This window comes from Antedon bifida, chromosome 7 (genome assembly GCF_963402885.1).
Source record: "Antedon bifida chromosome 7, ecAntBifi1.1, whole genome shotgun sequence".
NCBI classification, from domain to species: Eukaryota; Metazoa; Echinodermata; class Crinoidea; order Comatulida; family Antedonidae; genus Antedon; species Antedon bifida.
This window is the reverse complement of record NC_136232.1, coordinates 4,392,051-4,408,538: the sequence shown is the minus strand read 5'-3', so window position 1 is coordinate 4,408,538 and position 16,488 is coordinate 4,392,051. Positions and strand designations below refer to the sequence as shown.

At 31.3% G+C, this 16,488-nt stretch overlaps 1 protein-coding gene across 1 annotated transcript in view; it reads left to right on the top strand.

The window, feature by feature from the left end:
- Positions 1-16,488, top strand: part of LOC144848688 (rho GTPase-activating protein 5-like) — an 80,963-nt gene that overhangs the window by 47,791 nt on the left and 16,684 nt on the right. The window contains exons 18-21 of the mRNA XM_078705534.1: positions 3,522-3,581; positions 8,479-8,559; positions 12,968-13,039; positions 15,213-15,245. Of these exons, the coding sequence (XP_078561660.1) occupies positions 3,522-3,581; positions 8,479-8,559; positions 12,968-13,039; positions 15,213-15,245 (246 nt within the window). The remainder of the gene's footprint in view (positions 1-3,521; positions 3,582-8,478; positions 8,560-12,967; positions 13,040-15,212; positions 15,246-16,488) is intronic.

Below are 16,488 nucleotides of genomic sequence, written 5' to 3'. Positions count from 1 at the left end.
GTGGTTTAAGTGGTAACATTCTAAAAATCCCATTTCCTATATATGAGCAGGAGACTATTTCAATACAATAGGATGATCATAAGATGCATCATTTCTTCGTTTACAGTAGAATTTGTTCGGTGGGGAAATCAAACAAATTTTCCTCCACGTCAAGTTACTCCATTTATGATTGAATATTTTTGTCCACGTGTGACGTTGCCGTGTGTGAGTTTTGGGGATTCCCCTCATCTGTAACCAGAGCATGATTGGTGAAATACGATCACGTGGTACAGTTTTTAAGACGTTGCGGATAATTTGAACGTGTAACGTTCGGCCCGACCAAATCACTCACGCGGTGTATATTAAAATAAAGTACCAAAATAAAACAGTAATTTCTCAAAATTGTCTAACACGATTATGGAGAACTTTTGATATGTTGTTATTTATAAAATTATTATTCTAAATATGTAAAGAAATTGTAGATCCATGACATCGGAACGAGATGAAACGTTAGAATTTACTGCTTATGGCCTACATATAGCCTTGAGTAGTACATGAGCAATGTTACATTAAATTACATTTCTGTCTACAACTTTCCTCCTCATCCACTTTGTGTATCATCTGTTAGAACCTATCATTCAAGCAGTCATTGAGTCTAAAATAATTCTGCACTTTGCCCAATAACTCTGTCATAGGGCAAAACAATCATTTAGATAAATAGGTGTTGTGATTAATGAGTTGAATTCGATCAATTTACTTCAGAGCTTTAGTTAATTAGGTTTTTCCTTTTTGATTAGTGTTTGTTTACGGTATCGGACCAAGCCCAGGATGACTGCAGTAATGTTGCATGATTTTAAGATATAGTCATAGCTGTTTAATTAACTGAGGATTATTTGTTCTCTATTTTTATTTATTAAATGTGTACATAATATGCAATTTAAAAATAGATTTACAGATTCTAAATGCGTGGTCTAAAAGGTACCCTAAATACCTTGTTGTAATGTTAGCCGATTCTTGTTATTTGTATCTATTGTTCAAGTATCATAGGCAAATTCTGTAATACACCATCACATAGTATCACATGTGACACATGTACCATTAGGCCTCTTAACCTTAATAGCCTATACAATACAGAAAATCTTGTGTAGTTGTACAGTTCAAAATATTGAATACTGTGTGTATATGTTGTTTTTTTTAAGTTTGAGGTCTGTGAATTGATTGATTGTCAATTCTGACCATATCCTTAACAAATTACATCATAACCTGACATTCATATGTAATTCTTTACCAAATAAAAAAAACCTTTTAACCACTACAGTTCTGTAATTCTTTATTTTATATGGTGTTAAATAGATCTTACCACGAAATGTGTTCCATCACTAGGGAATTGAGATGACATTAAAACAGGAATTTTTTTTTTTTTTCACAAAGTTTGGGTTTATGAGTAATATGTAATTACTTTAAAACCATAGTTGAATAATTAATTTTTTTGTTTATCAATCATATTATTTAGAAGTTTATTTTAAGACTATTTGTTTTTCAGTTTTAATATCTTAGGAAAGATTACCATTCCAGGGTAGGGAAACACCATTTTGTCCACTTTATTGGATCCAAGATAATTTTCAAAGGTAGTTTAAGTCCTTCCTGTCATTTTGATACCCAATGCATGCAATTTGGGGTAAATGTGTATAATAAACATTTTACATGCAGTACAAATGTTCTCATCTTATTTCCTTTATACATAATACATTGTGTTATATTATTGTTTGATAAGTTCACAACAGTGTACTAGTTCTGTTGTGTAAACATTTAATGTTTCTCAGCTAATTATTTACGTACCAAAACTATAAGAAGCCTGGCATAATCAGATAGTCAAGTCTATACGTCTCTTAAAGCTCTGTCTACACTATCAAACAAGTTTGACAAAAAAAAGTGTGATGTGCCAAAATATGGTAGTGATATGACATCATCATGTCCATATATGGGCACATCATATTTTGTTGCCACATAATGTTTGATAGTGTAGACAGAGCTTAACGTATTTGTTAATAAGACGTTCATATTTTGCTATGTTTTTATAAGAAACACTTTATTAAATAAAATAAGTAAATTTTTCATACCTAAGACAAGCAAAAAATTAGGAATAAAGTAAAAGAAAGGGGGGAAAAGATTTATTGCTATTTAAAAAATAATGTTTTGGTAAGATAATGTTAATTTAGACTTTAATTTTAGATTTTAATGTGATTCATAGAAGGAGAACTGCTGCAGAACTAAAAATAGGGTAGGAGTAGTTATAACAGGGAAGTCTGCCTAATTCTTTTATAGTATTTTTAGCTAACTATCATTTTCTAAGTAAGATAAAATTATTTTTTAAAATGTTTAACTTGATAATATCAAGAGATCAAGAGAGAACACAACATATGGAAAGAGTAGGTGTTTTAAGGAAAGGAAAGTCTGCCTATTTTATCATATTTTAGTAAAATAAACTTAATTTCAGCATGTGATTTGAACTTGGTTACTTCAAAAGGAAAGGGAATTGAGGAAAGAGTAGGTGTTCAGGAAAAACGTGATAGGACATCGGAACTAGGTTTTTTTTAAATTAAAAATTATATTTAATTTAGCAATATTTGACATTATATTCACTATTTCAGTATTTTACATACACACTTGATTTTAGCTTGTATCCAGTTCCCCTCCCCACCCCCTATGGTATCACAATTGTATAGGCCTAGTATGTTCAAGCCTGATTTGCTTGCCAGTTATATTACGTTCAACAATGAAGCAGTACTAGTTCTCAATAATATGCACAGAGAACAGTCCGTTTATTCGCCCGCATATTTAATCTTGTTTTCTACTAGGACGTATTGCAAGAATGTAAGTGCAATGCAAGTGATTTGACCAATCACAAGCGATGAATCATTCAAACTGTCGCTTGTCATCTTGCTTGTGTTGCGCTTACTTATGTTGCATCTCTAGTGGGAACCAAGATTTAGCATAAACCGAAGAATACATCTATACTTTTTACAATGACAGTAAATAATAAAACATATTTCTTTTCTATGTTTGTTTTTTATTGTTATATAAAATGTCAATGTTATTTGTTTAATGTATAATTGTGTTATTTTCAGTAAACTTTTTACTTTTTTTATTGATCTTGTCTGATTGATAAGTATTGTTTTCCAGATGTAATAATGTAAAATGTCATTTTTGGGGTTAAAAAAAAATTCATATTTTTCGTTCTTTCCATATTTTATGTTGATTGATATTATTGCTTTTGTTTTTGTAGATTCAATATTTTGGATGTATTTCACAAAAATTCACTCTAATTTAATTCACAAATTTGCTCAAATGAAATGTGTATGAATAATTGTCTTACATATTTTTTTTTTTTTGCAAAAATGAATTTGCTTATATCCCAGTTTGAGTCTATATCTAAATTACTTATTTTGTGAAATACTACAGAATTGTTCTTGATAAATGTGGCATGTTTTGTATATAGCAATTGGTGGTTTTATATCGTTGCATGATATTCTTATTATTAGATGAGCCTTGTGAACCTGTGTACGCCGTTGTCGAGCCAACAATTTACGATGATCCCCACGGTATGTTTTACGTCTTTCTTGTTGCTTGTCACTTTGTATATATTAAGTTTGGTTTTTACTAGAATGCAGCACAAGTGCGTATTTTGTGCGTCCGTCCTTACAGCGCAGTATGCATACGTCTTGCACATACGTCCTTGCAATGCATCAATCTCGTTATTGTTGTACTGTCCTTGCAATGCTTTTATTTTTGTTGTGTTGTGTCCTAGTATGAACCAAATTTAGCTTCATCTATGTTAATCACATTTGTCATGTATACAGTGACTCCCTCAAATTAGAAACCCATAAAACGATAAATCATTGTAAACAAGATTTGTACCAAATTCTGTCCCATTCTTTAAAAATGTATTTCTAAAAACGTGACAAATCGAAAAGGGTGTCTGATTTTGAGAGAGTTACTGTATTGGTATATATTATTGGATTCAAGATTAAAAGGTAAATACATTTTTTTATTAATAAATATATTCATATAACATAATAAAGTTATACTCTGGAAGAATTAGTACTACTTATGTCGTGCTTAAATGTTACAATGTTATTTCACACATGGGCTGAATGATCATATTCTTGGTTTACTGAAGATATATTGAAACTGATTGTGAAATAATTATCTTTTCTTGGTTTTTATAACCTTGCTATGTCTTGGCATTGGAACTTATCGGGAATGTTTTTGACATAGCGATTTTATGAAACCAAGTTGGCCAGACCGGCTAAATGCTGTGTGGTGGCGCTTCTAATCCAGTTTCGCTAACTACCTTGTTATTGAGTGGTAAGTGCCATAGTGCTATCTTATCTGAAAAGTTAATTCTGCTGGAACAGTCCTTGCTTCTCAACGGCATACACCTATAAAAAATAAATAGTTATTACATACTAACTTAATATTGTAATTAATTAACCATTATATTTAATGTGTATATAACTTTATTTCTTTTATATATTGCAACATTTTAAAAAATGTTTGTATATATCATGTAAGCAGATTTGAATAATGCAATAATCTTGCCATTAGTATATATCTTGGTTGGAAACATTCTTATAGTAAAAAAGCAACTAACAGCATGAAATAAAATATGAAAAAATATATATTAATAACATTAAAAATTTGATAGAATTCTATTAGTAGTAAAAATGAATGTTTTCATTGTTAATTTAGCTAACTATTAAAAAAAAAAAATGAGTAATAAGAAAACAATATAATAAAAATCTTATATAACAGGTTTTGCTAGTGCATCTCCTCTCAGCTATATATATATATATATACACACCGTTCTATGCAGAATCTTAAAACTTTTGTAGAACGCCATTCTGTAAATTGCAGTAATAATAGTGTAGTGTTTTTCACTTTATTAAACACAAAGCTTTAACATTTAAAAACCACCCATACAGTATAACTGTTTATTGGTTAACTGCCTAAATATGTTGATTATGAAATCTACTGGTTCTCTCCCAACTTTTTTCTTTTGGGGAATAATATCTGAAAACAAATGCTGTACAAAAACAAAAAAAGTAATGTGAAAATGATGATAAACACTAGCTCGTCTGAGCCAAATGTATCCTGTCCCTATTCACAAGGTATCCACACTTGACTTTATTTTTCCTGTTAATTCTACGTCGTACGTACCGCAAATATTCTGGCTGAGGAGTTTCCTCAAAAGCGTGCCTTTGGGTGGCTAGCTTTTTAGCGAAAACACAAAACGATAATTGTATTACAATGACAGAAGAAGAAATCCATTAAAAAATTACTTTTCACGCTTTGTTACGAACGTGCGGCATGACATCGGTGAAATTACACAATTAAAAACATGTCTATCTAAAGGAAAAGCATTTTTAGAAATGTTTTTAGATCAAAAAAGTTCCTTCTCATTTGCGTATTTATCTCATTAATGATGCTTTCGTTTCCACCTGAGACCGTAACATATGTTGTAAAATAATTAAAGATGAAACTGCAAAAATGTGCGATATTATCGATGCTAATTAGATTGTCAATCACTTCTCCGAAACATTTGAAGATGTTCCGTACCAATCGTAAAATGTCATTTATTTCGGGTTAAAGTTATTTAAGCATGATATTGTACTTACATCGTACAGATAAAGACTAAATGACGTCTCTGCAATGATATATTTATTTCCTGTTGTAAATTAAAGATGACTAAACAAATTTGAAAATGAATTTAATTTTATTCATTAACAGAAATGCTGATTATTTTTGATAAATTAAAGAAAAATATAAATTGCCAAGGTTGGCACGTGTTCTTCAAATTATTTAAAATGTTCTGGAAAACCAATATTTTAAAAAAAGAGTAAATTTTGTTAGTACCATACAAAAAAACGAAATTTCTACCAAGACTTTCCTTGAGACAAATGTCTCAAATTCTTTTTTTTGTCATTAAAAAAACATTCAAAATATCATAATTTCTGGAAGACCATACATACAGAAGAGAGTAGTGTATGGGGTGAGCTCAAACACATTAAATTCTTGCAAATTTAAAAGGAAAAACTTTTTCTTTCAATGTTGCAATTTTAATACAACATGCATTTTAAGAGACAATAACAACCTAATTACGAAAGTTGAATGTTGTACAAGAGGAATTATGTCATTTCTTCCACCTTTTTTCGTAGAACTTTCTAATTTGATTAAAGTGTATTTTTACAAAATTAACTCAAGCTTGTGAGTCAGCCCATTCATCACCAGTATAAATTTACAAAATGTTTATTTAAATGCATCAATTAATTAATAAGCTTATTGAATATTGAAAATCTATTAGTAAATGTTCCAATCAGTTGACCAGCTAACCACAAATCTTGAAAAAGATTGGTAATATTTTTTTTTCTTTTCTATATTGCAGTAATTAAGTAGCTGTGAATTTACTTTTGTGAGGGTATATTAATTATAAATAACCATGAACTATCGTCTTTCCTAGATAAAACCGATAATTTGCATTAAATAATAATGTTTATTTCAAACATATATCTACAGTAATTACTAAATGATTTACTTAATTACTTTTGATCTTGTTCGTTTTATTGACCGTATCAGTTGATAATCCAAAATGATAGTAACAGCATTGCCAAGTAAATGTTACATGTTAATCTACCAATATACGTCTTTATAACTAATTCATTTGCTTTTTTAAAGTTCATCAGCTTGCATTGAAGGAAACAAATTAATATTGTACTTTAAGTATTTCCTTAGCGGATCATTCATCACTTGTAGCTGCCTTTCTTAATTTTGTCGCCCAGTTTTGCTCTCTCAATTGCAAGTCTTTCATAATATCGCCTGTCATGATTTTAAATATTACTCCTTTTCGTTTTCCCAGAAGTTTGTGTGGTTTTAACCTATTTAATACCAATCTACTGTGACTGTTTTTAAGTACAGTGTATATATTGTTGATGTATTTGTCAGGACAAGTGTTATTCATTGATGACAAATACAATTAATTTGTTATCTGTGGTGAAATCATAACAAGTCTATTTCAATATACATCATAATTTTTTTATTCTGTCGTTTTAATATAGTTCTATGTGGGTGTAATTATTTGGCTTTGTTAATAACATTATTTGCTACAAAATTACATTTAATGGTCGACCCATCTGAAGATTTGGAGGGATATCCCTGGTACCATACAAAATGATTGCATTTTTGGTTTTGTCTGTATTAAATTTATATAGTGTCAAAATACATAAAGTCAAATCAGATGCCTTGTATTATTTAAGGGAAATTAATTGTATAAAGATCTTGAATGGCACAGTCTTCTGTTCCGTTAACGAAACAAGCCTGCAAATTGCTTAACACCTTCAATTGCTTTAACAATTTGTTATATAATAGTTGCTATAAATATAATTTTAAGTACTGATATAACCTGTAGTTGGTGGGATTTACTAGGTCTACTACTAATTGTTTTAAGTTTTTTCTTCCCACGTCAGTAAACCTACCTAAAATAAATACCTATAAATGAATGTATTATCCATGATTACGCGTTTTGCTGACTAAATTCTCCAGGGTTGGTTTCCAGTTTTCTTCTCTTAGGTCTGGACAATAAAGCCATAATATTTTAAAATTTGTAGAGATAAAGTGAACGTATAGTCATCACAGTATTGTGATAATCCATGACCACAGACGTCTTACCAATCCTAATAATTATATTATAATCTATAAATATACATATATGTACTTCAAGGATTTGTATATAATGTCTTGATAATTTTTGCAATGCACAGAATATATAAAATATATTTATAATCATATAACTAACTGCTTCAGATTGGTTGCCTTATAATATAATATTTTATAATAAAACTTTTATATTTAGCACTATATCCCCCTATAGTAGGTGGTATAAGTCTGCACCTCTAATTATTTAACAAATGTCATTGTGTTAAATGTCACTAATTCTCATCCTACAATGACATTGCATCCATCATTGTCCATCAAAGGCCTTTCGCTTTTGGCTTTTGATAGTGCTTGGCATTTTCTTTGTTAGCATCACAGCACATCACAGGGTCCTCATAGAAATATTTTCGTTAATCTTGCTTACTTTTTTCCTCCTCTCCTCTATCTCACCATATCCTGCTTCCAAATAGTCATCTAGCCGCCCCCCCCCCCTTCCACCTTTTTTTATGACTCTCTGCTATTTATGCATTTACTACTAAATTTTCTTTCTCTTATATAAGGTGTGATAATTGACTCATTGATCATATTCACAAAATATAATTTTCATTTTTATACTTTTATTTTTTAATAAATATTTTGTATACTTTTTCTTTCTATCATTTGTCATTTTAATATTCTTAATTTGCTGTTTATTCTATAACTTAAAAAGTTTTTTATCATTTGCATATTTTGTATCATTTTTGTTTTGCCATTTCCTTTGCGTTCATTCTCACGCATGATTTGTTTTAGTTTGCTATCCACCACCTTCTTCAGAGGAGAGAATTTATTGTGAAGTGGGAGAGGGTATATTTCAACATGACCAAAACCGAGGTAAACCTCTGTTGCATGCAGTTGTTTTCCATTAAAACTAACATAACATTAATCACATGAAATAAATGTAAGGAGGATATTGACCGTGTTGGCAGAGAGTTAATTTGTATGTATTGCAAGTCCCAGCCTTGGCCACAGTGCAACTCTGGAGGTATAAAATACCTCCATGTCTGTCTGCACAACCCTCAGTTAGGCCTGTCTGCACAGCCCATAGAGGCCTCAACGATTAGGACTGTCTACACGAGTATGCCTTTCCACTTGGCTACCAGCATAGACATTTGTGATCGGCCCGCAGTAGTCCTGTCTGCTCGGCGAATAGTATCTACATAGTCAGGAGTAAGTCCAGCAGTATGCCTCTCTGCTCAGTGAGCAGTAGATCTGTCTACACGGCCAGGAGTAGGCCTGTTCACTTGGTCAGAGAGTATAGGCATACATGCTCGGCAAGCAGCAGAATGGTCTGTCTGCCGTAGTAGACATTCCTGTTTGGTCAGCAGTAGGCCTGTCTGCTTGGTCAGCGTCATTCTTATCATGTGAAGCAATTCACAAAGCTAATGAAATTGAATGATGGGTGACAAACTGAGCTATTTACAATCTAGGGATGGCTGACAAAGATTAAAGACCCGTTCAGGTTGAGTTACCTGGTAAATACTAAAGTCTGAACGCATGCTTCAACATTGAGTTAAAATACAAGTTTTCCAGTGGGTTAGAATAATATCAGACCTTAAATAAATTTATAATGGTTAAAAAAAACACAGCCTACATGTGACTGCATGGTATTCAGTGTAAGGTAAGGTATTGCTAATGCAGTATAGTTAATTAATTAACGTGCCATCATAGTAATATTAATTTGTGTATATTTTATACATAAATGATTTGAGCACTTCTACACATAAAATATAATTTTCATACATTTGAATTTAATTTGAATTTATGTAGTTTATCTTAACATATTATAATGTACACATAAGTGTTTTGTATGTTCCCTATAAGTATCTGTAATTATATGAATTACTATAGCAAAAAAATAATTTTCCCTAGACATATACCGTGTGTACTTTAATCATTTATATTAATACTTCCCTATTACTGTATCTTGACTTAGCACAAGTTAATTAGCCAATCACATGCATGTTATTTTAAGACCAAATATATATTTAAATAAACTCAAAAGGCCAGATTGCTAAATTAAATCATTTTTTTAAATGAAAATGTTTATTAAAAGAAGGAAAGCGTATACACCCATTTAATTTATTTTCTCCTAGACTTTAAATTCTTTTAAATATTTTTTTTTTGCAAGTGATAGTTAAGACTAAATTATAATGTAAGAACAAATTGCGTAAAAGGAAAATAATTAAAATTTTATATCCACCCGAACCATTCCCATAATTTTTATCCCATGTAACAAATTAATTAACACGTATAAATGTTATCTTTTATCACTATAGATAAGATGAATTCTTTCATTCCATATTATATCACATAATATAAACTATATAAAGTTTATTTTAACTTAAAATTAGGATACAAATTATTATATGTTAAGAACTCTTTTAGAGTAAGAAGTCCAGGTTAAAAAGTGCTATTTTTAGGCCGCTTTCAGTTGATATCACTCAATTTCAAGGTTGGTTCGTCTGTTGTCAGTTATCATCGATTTACCCAATGGTCAACCTGGTGCCCATATCTCATACCTAGAAATCCTTGCTGACCAGCAGTTTAAATGGAATGCCTTTTATCTGAAGTATTCATAACCAACATTTGTAGCAATTAAAAAGTCTGTCCTGGTTTTCTTCCTGTTTTATGTGTACGTTGGCACGAACATGCGCGTAACGTTATAAGGAAGACTAAGATTGGGAATTCAAACAATAGATCGGTGCGATATCGTCCATTTTTGTAGTCGGGTGTAATGTTTTTAGCCTTAGGCATTCTTCATTTGTCAGCTCATATAAGTCCATTTTAAAGTGGAGCCTATACCCTCTCAAAACCCCTTCCAAGCTAATCCTGTCTAGCCTTTTTCAATATCTTAATTTTTAGCCTCAGGCATTTGTCAGCTTATTTCTTTTGCTCACCAGCCCATTTTTTATGTGGACTCTTACCCCCGACTTCTCACAACCCCTTCCTGGTGGTATATTGTGTGAGTACACTATGTCAAGATAATCTTGTCTAGCCTTGTTCGATATCTTAATTTTTAGACTCAGGCATTTGTCATCTTATTTCTTTTGATCACCAGCCCATTTTTAAGTTGACTCTATACCCTGGCTTCTTAAGCCCCTTCCTTATGTGGGTACGCCATGTCAGGCTAATCTTGCCTAGCCTTGTTCAATATCTTAATTTGTAGCCTCGGGCATCTGTCAGCTAATTTTGTTTGCTCACCAGCCCATTTTAAGTGGACTCTTACCCCAGCTTCTTACAGCCCCTTCCTCGTGTGGGTACGCCATGTCAGCCTAATCCTGCCTACCCTTGTTCAATATCTTAATTTGTAGCCTCCGGCCTTTTTCAGCTGATGAGACTAGCCCATTTTGAAGTGGACTCTTACCCTCTCAGAGCCCCTTCCTGGTGGTATAAAACATATTCGCACGCCAATCTAATCCAGCCTAGCCTTGTGCGATATCGTAATTTGTAGCCTCAGGCATTTATTTGTCAGTTTATATTATTTGTTGATAGTTATTTCAGGCTTTACCTCTTGCCTGTATACTGATCAAGACTAAGAGTTTATAACCTGCAAAGTTTCATACTACAAAAAAGGAAAACAACAAAATATCTTTATTTCTTTTATTGTTTTTATCACATCTCTTAATTCTAATAAGAGAAAATATATGTAAACATTTAAAAAAATCTCTACACATGTAGCTTTTACGTTACATGTACATTCCAAAAGATGTCTTATTTTCTAAGTAATATATCTGAAATCTTTCCAAAACATTAAAAAAAACTATTGCAACAGTCACTTGCATCCAAATGTTCACTTATACTAATTCATACTAAAATCTTCCCACAACATGAGAAAATATAATATTTTAAAAAAAAAGAAAAATGATATTTGCGCCAAGTTGAACGTTGTCACTTGACTGGTGCTTAGACGTACAGGAAGGTATTATCCAATCAAAGCAATCCCTGACGTTCACTTATAAAGACTAGGCAAAACTTTGTGAACTTCAGTTAACGACAAGCAACGCACGACAAAGGAAGTTGAGTACTTACACTTGTGAAATGTCAATGTGCTGTTACTTCATTTGAAAATATTCACAGGATTTGAAATCTTTTAATCGGATTGAATGGGTGCTTTTGCATCTCGCACTACAAATTTGGATTTTTTTATTGTGTAACGCCATATTTTTCTGGAAGCATGTGATCATTTTACCGAACTAGTTTGATTTACGATAGCAAAACAATTTTGGAAAACTCTGTATATGTAACATAACTGCTATTTATTATATTTATACTTTTGTAACTAACTTGATTTTTGAGAAATCTGAGCATTGCTGTTTAAAAGCATTCACATTCCAATTGTTTATACTGTATTTATATAACAAAAGACATTCAAAATGGTTGCGATTTCATCCGTACGAAAAACATTGAAACCACGCTTGTATAATCAAGCATGGCGTATGGGAACGGTGTTCCTTAATATGCCAACATGGATCAATACTATAAATAAAGGTATGTACACACATCGCATCAACTGTATCTTAAAGTTTACCATGTTTATTTTGGGTAAATAAACATATAATTTAGTTCAATTAGAAGAGTTTTTTCATATTTAGGTTGCATTTGTTTTATCTTTTTACTCTGACTATAGTAGTATTTAAGAGAAACTTCAAAGGGTTTGTATTTAAAAAAATAAAATTAGAAATTGTAGTAAGTGTTTTGAACACCTCGATCTGATGAAAGGGTAAGTATTAATATTATTTGCTTTGTTGCAAAATATGTTTGATAGTTATAGTTAGCTTTGTGTTAAATGTGACCGAAGTCTGTTTGTACCATAAATGTATTCAATGTAAAACAAACCATAATTAGGAAAACGAGGCATCATGATTCAATTTTTCGATCTTTATTTGTTCATCTTCATTCATATAATGTTAGAAATATTTAATCAAATGATTTTGTATCAATTGTTTCAGATTTTATCTCAATTTGTGTATTTTATTGACTTTTGTGCTCAACAGAAAATCTGTTCCAAGTCCTTTTTTTTTATTGAATGGTAAATTGTGAAATCGTGCTCAACAGAAAATTCTATTCACAACTCCACAATATATACCTTGTTTAAACCAGGGAAGAGTAAACACTCTTCCCTGATTAAACTAAATACTCAATGGAAACAAAAACTGCAAAATCCAATCCTCATTGTATCAACTTTGACTTTATTTTAGTCATTTTAATATAATATAATTATGTTTGTTTATTTTTTCAGCAGACCACCAAAGGCCTATGCCTAAACATGTACCACCACCCGTGAAACCGACAAGAATTTTTTCAGATCAAGGTAAAGAACAGTTTAAGATATTTAAATGCACCCACATTTAAAAAAAAAATACTCAAAATAGGTTTTTTAACGATTAAAAGGGGTGAGCTGTTAAAACATATATTGCCACTCGTTTTGTATGCTTTAATATGGGTGACCCAAAATAATGAAAAATATTAGAAAACAAATGAATTCTGAAGTTAGTATCTCAAGATCTTTACCACCTGGCAATAATAAACAAACAAATTTAAACAATATGTATAAGAAGCTGAATGAAGAAGCTGTCCGATCAGGACAGTGAAACTGTCAAGAAGGTTAGTTTACTAATTGTTGGTTTGAAAAAAAGAATATTTCCAAAATGTATAAGAGCTGTCTGAATTTCTTTTCAGATTTTTTTAGTCTAAAATCATCACCTATGCCTGTATTCTAAAGTGCGTTGTAATGTTTCTCACGTTTTTATAAAGTGCAATAAACTCATCAAGTTAGCCTTCTGTATTTTTGTTGACATAATTTGGGAGAAATGTCATTTTTTTACCCTTCTTTGGAAATCTACCAATTTTTGTTATCTCCTCCCTGTCCCTGTGACTCGGGTGATAAGAATCGTTTGCAGTTTGTATCGATTTCAGTTCACTGAAACCGAAGATCTGGGATGTATCAGCAATTTGCTGAAACATGTTTATTGAAGCTTGTATCCTATAAAACAAACAATGCATTAAATTGGTATTTATACCTTTAGTGAATCTGTTTGCAATTACCCACCACTGCAGTGCCTTGATTAACCATTTCCTGACCTCTTAATTTCATTTCGACACCACTCTTTAACAAAACATTGCCACTCCTCAACAAACAACCCTCTCCTTGACCAAACAACCACCCTAATCCTTCTATCTCCTTGATTAGATGTACTGTACTCGCAATAAATTCTGAACTTAAAATTCTTTATGTACAGTACTTTTTAGTAAGTAAAACTAAAATTATTTTGAGTTTCATGATTACCTCTTTGTAGTGAATTATTCAACAGTACCCAAATCAAATCAATTTTTAAATATGAATACATAAAGTACTCCATCCACAAAGCTACTGAGACTATATTTCAAATACAGAACTGTCTTGTACAAAAGGATATGCAGTAATATTTACCCCAGAGCATAGTCATGTGACTAAACAACTTGCTACAAGACAAACTACTACTAAAAACTGATGAATAATCTGTACACTTCTGGGGTCTTGTTTTGTTCTTTTCCCTAGGCCCCAAATTGTGTCACTTCCCTAACCCCCTTGAGGATGTTGTCTTTGTTCTGGTTGATGTCCAGCTAATGGTCAATAATCCATGCCATGTTTGTCCACACCTGCTGATATTTAGTATTAATGTCTAGGGACTTTGGTACTTGTTGAAGATCTAGTTCTGTCTTCTCGATCAGGTCATGATAGCATATGTTATCTATTTCGACAATACAAACTTAGTGCATCACCACAAAGTCAATACCCTTGATTTGTACTTAATGTTTAATCACCAATTATCTCCTTTCATTTTCCATCATGTCTTTTTTTTCTTCTGTCCTTCCTCTTTGTTTTTTTTAATTCAAGTTCTGTCATCTTCAGTTATCTCTTATGAAGTGATATAATTCAAAATAAAATGTTACTACAAAAAAGCTGACATTTCGGAACCATTTTGGAATCATTCTTACGATCAATTAAAATAAAAATACAAAAAACACCAATGAGTGACGGGAAAGTAGACTAATTAATCAACAATAACTTGCCACATTATTTTTTTCTCTCATCAATTCCGTTTACTCTCCTCTATATTTCTTTGTTTCTTTCATTTCTATGGTTTTCACCTTCTACAAATGTCAAAGATAATGGCTTACTGTTTTTTTTAATAATTTTATTCTAAAAGAATTTCTGCTTTTTTTTTCTCCTCTTATGAACCACATTTGCACTTTTCCCATAGGCTAACACAAATTCTTTAAACCCCATTTATACTAACTTAAAGCTGTGTTCATACTGAGACGGGTTAATCTTTGTCCCAATAAAAAACATGATGGATAAACCAAATATGTTGCTTGTCTTGTACATCGTTGCCTTGTTTCCAAGTAGCTTTTATTTTTTAAGTACTTTTTTTTTTTTTTTTTTAGTCAAAATAGTTTAAAATTTGATTGGCTTCTAAATTATTATTTAATTATTTTCCCAGAATCTATTATGGAAGAAAATATTGTATATGAAGGTATCATTAAATAAAACTTTTAATACAAACATTTGTTCATATTTTTACCATGCTAAATGACACATCTGGAGGGAAAGCTGTATTTCTATATGTTTGAAACCACTGCTTCTTGCTTATGAGAGTGATTTTTTTAAACTTTTCAGCTTTGGTGTAACTTTTAACTGCTTTGAGTTTACTTTGATACATTATTGTTTGGCATCGCTTTTTAAATCTAGTTGACTCTTCCAAATTTGGGTTACTCTTGTGCGGCTATAAAAAGCATAGATTTCTGTAACTTTTAGTATTATACTCTAGCAAAACTCCACAGTTTACACATAACTTGTACACACAAGGTCTAGTTTGTTGTCAACTTGGTGTGTGTAAACTCCAGAGTTTGTAGTCAAAGTGAAAGGGGTATTAGACATTCTCTTTAAATAGTGGGGAAGATTTCAGACTTGCAGTTTGGGATAGTTGTCTACATTATACGTGTTGTCATTTTTCAAAACATGAACGAATTCTTAAGAAACTAACATAAAATCATTGAATATTGGTTCACTGTTAATGTTGATTAATTTCAGCATTAAATAAATAATGAATTCGTCAGTTCAACATTGTCAAAAAATGCATATCATCAATACATGCTTGGAATGTTGCAAAGCTTGTATTTATTTTGTTATAACTGTGTATAATTTTTATCAATTATGTAAATGTGTGTATGTTGCATTTGAATGTGTCTTGACATAGTACACCCTTTTTGCTATGTCATTGTTGAGCAGTAGTGTACTAATGTGAAGGACATTTCTGAAGTGTTTAGAATTTTTGCAAATTTAAGCTATAATTTTTTCCAGAATATTTTGCCAACTTTGCTTATAATAATAAAAAGGTAATCTGTCACCCAGGAGTATAAATTTGTACTTGGGGAAGTAATGCCATGTCATTGTCTTTTGAACAAAGAGTAAAATGTACATGTTACATTATCGGTTGGCTATAGACTGGGATAAAATTTGAATAAGCCCACCCTGGGCTTATATAGCTAGTTACTAAGTGGTTGGTCTGTATCAATTGAAATCAGAAATCAATACAAATCATTCTAAAAAGGCATAAGGTCATAAAATCATAGCATCACATAGCTGATAAATAGGAATTGGTAAGTAGTTCCTGGTCAATCATAATTGTTCAATTGGATGTGGTCATTCATACATGTAGGGCCTAATGACAAATACAGCTCCCAGCACAAAATATGGGAATCATAATTGGTCAATTG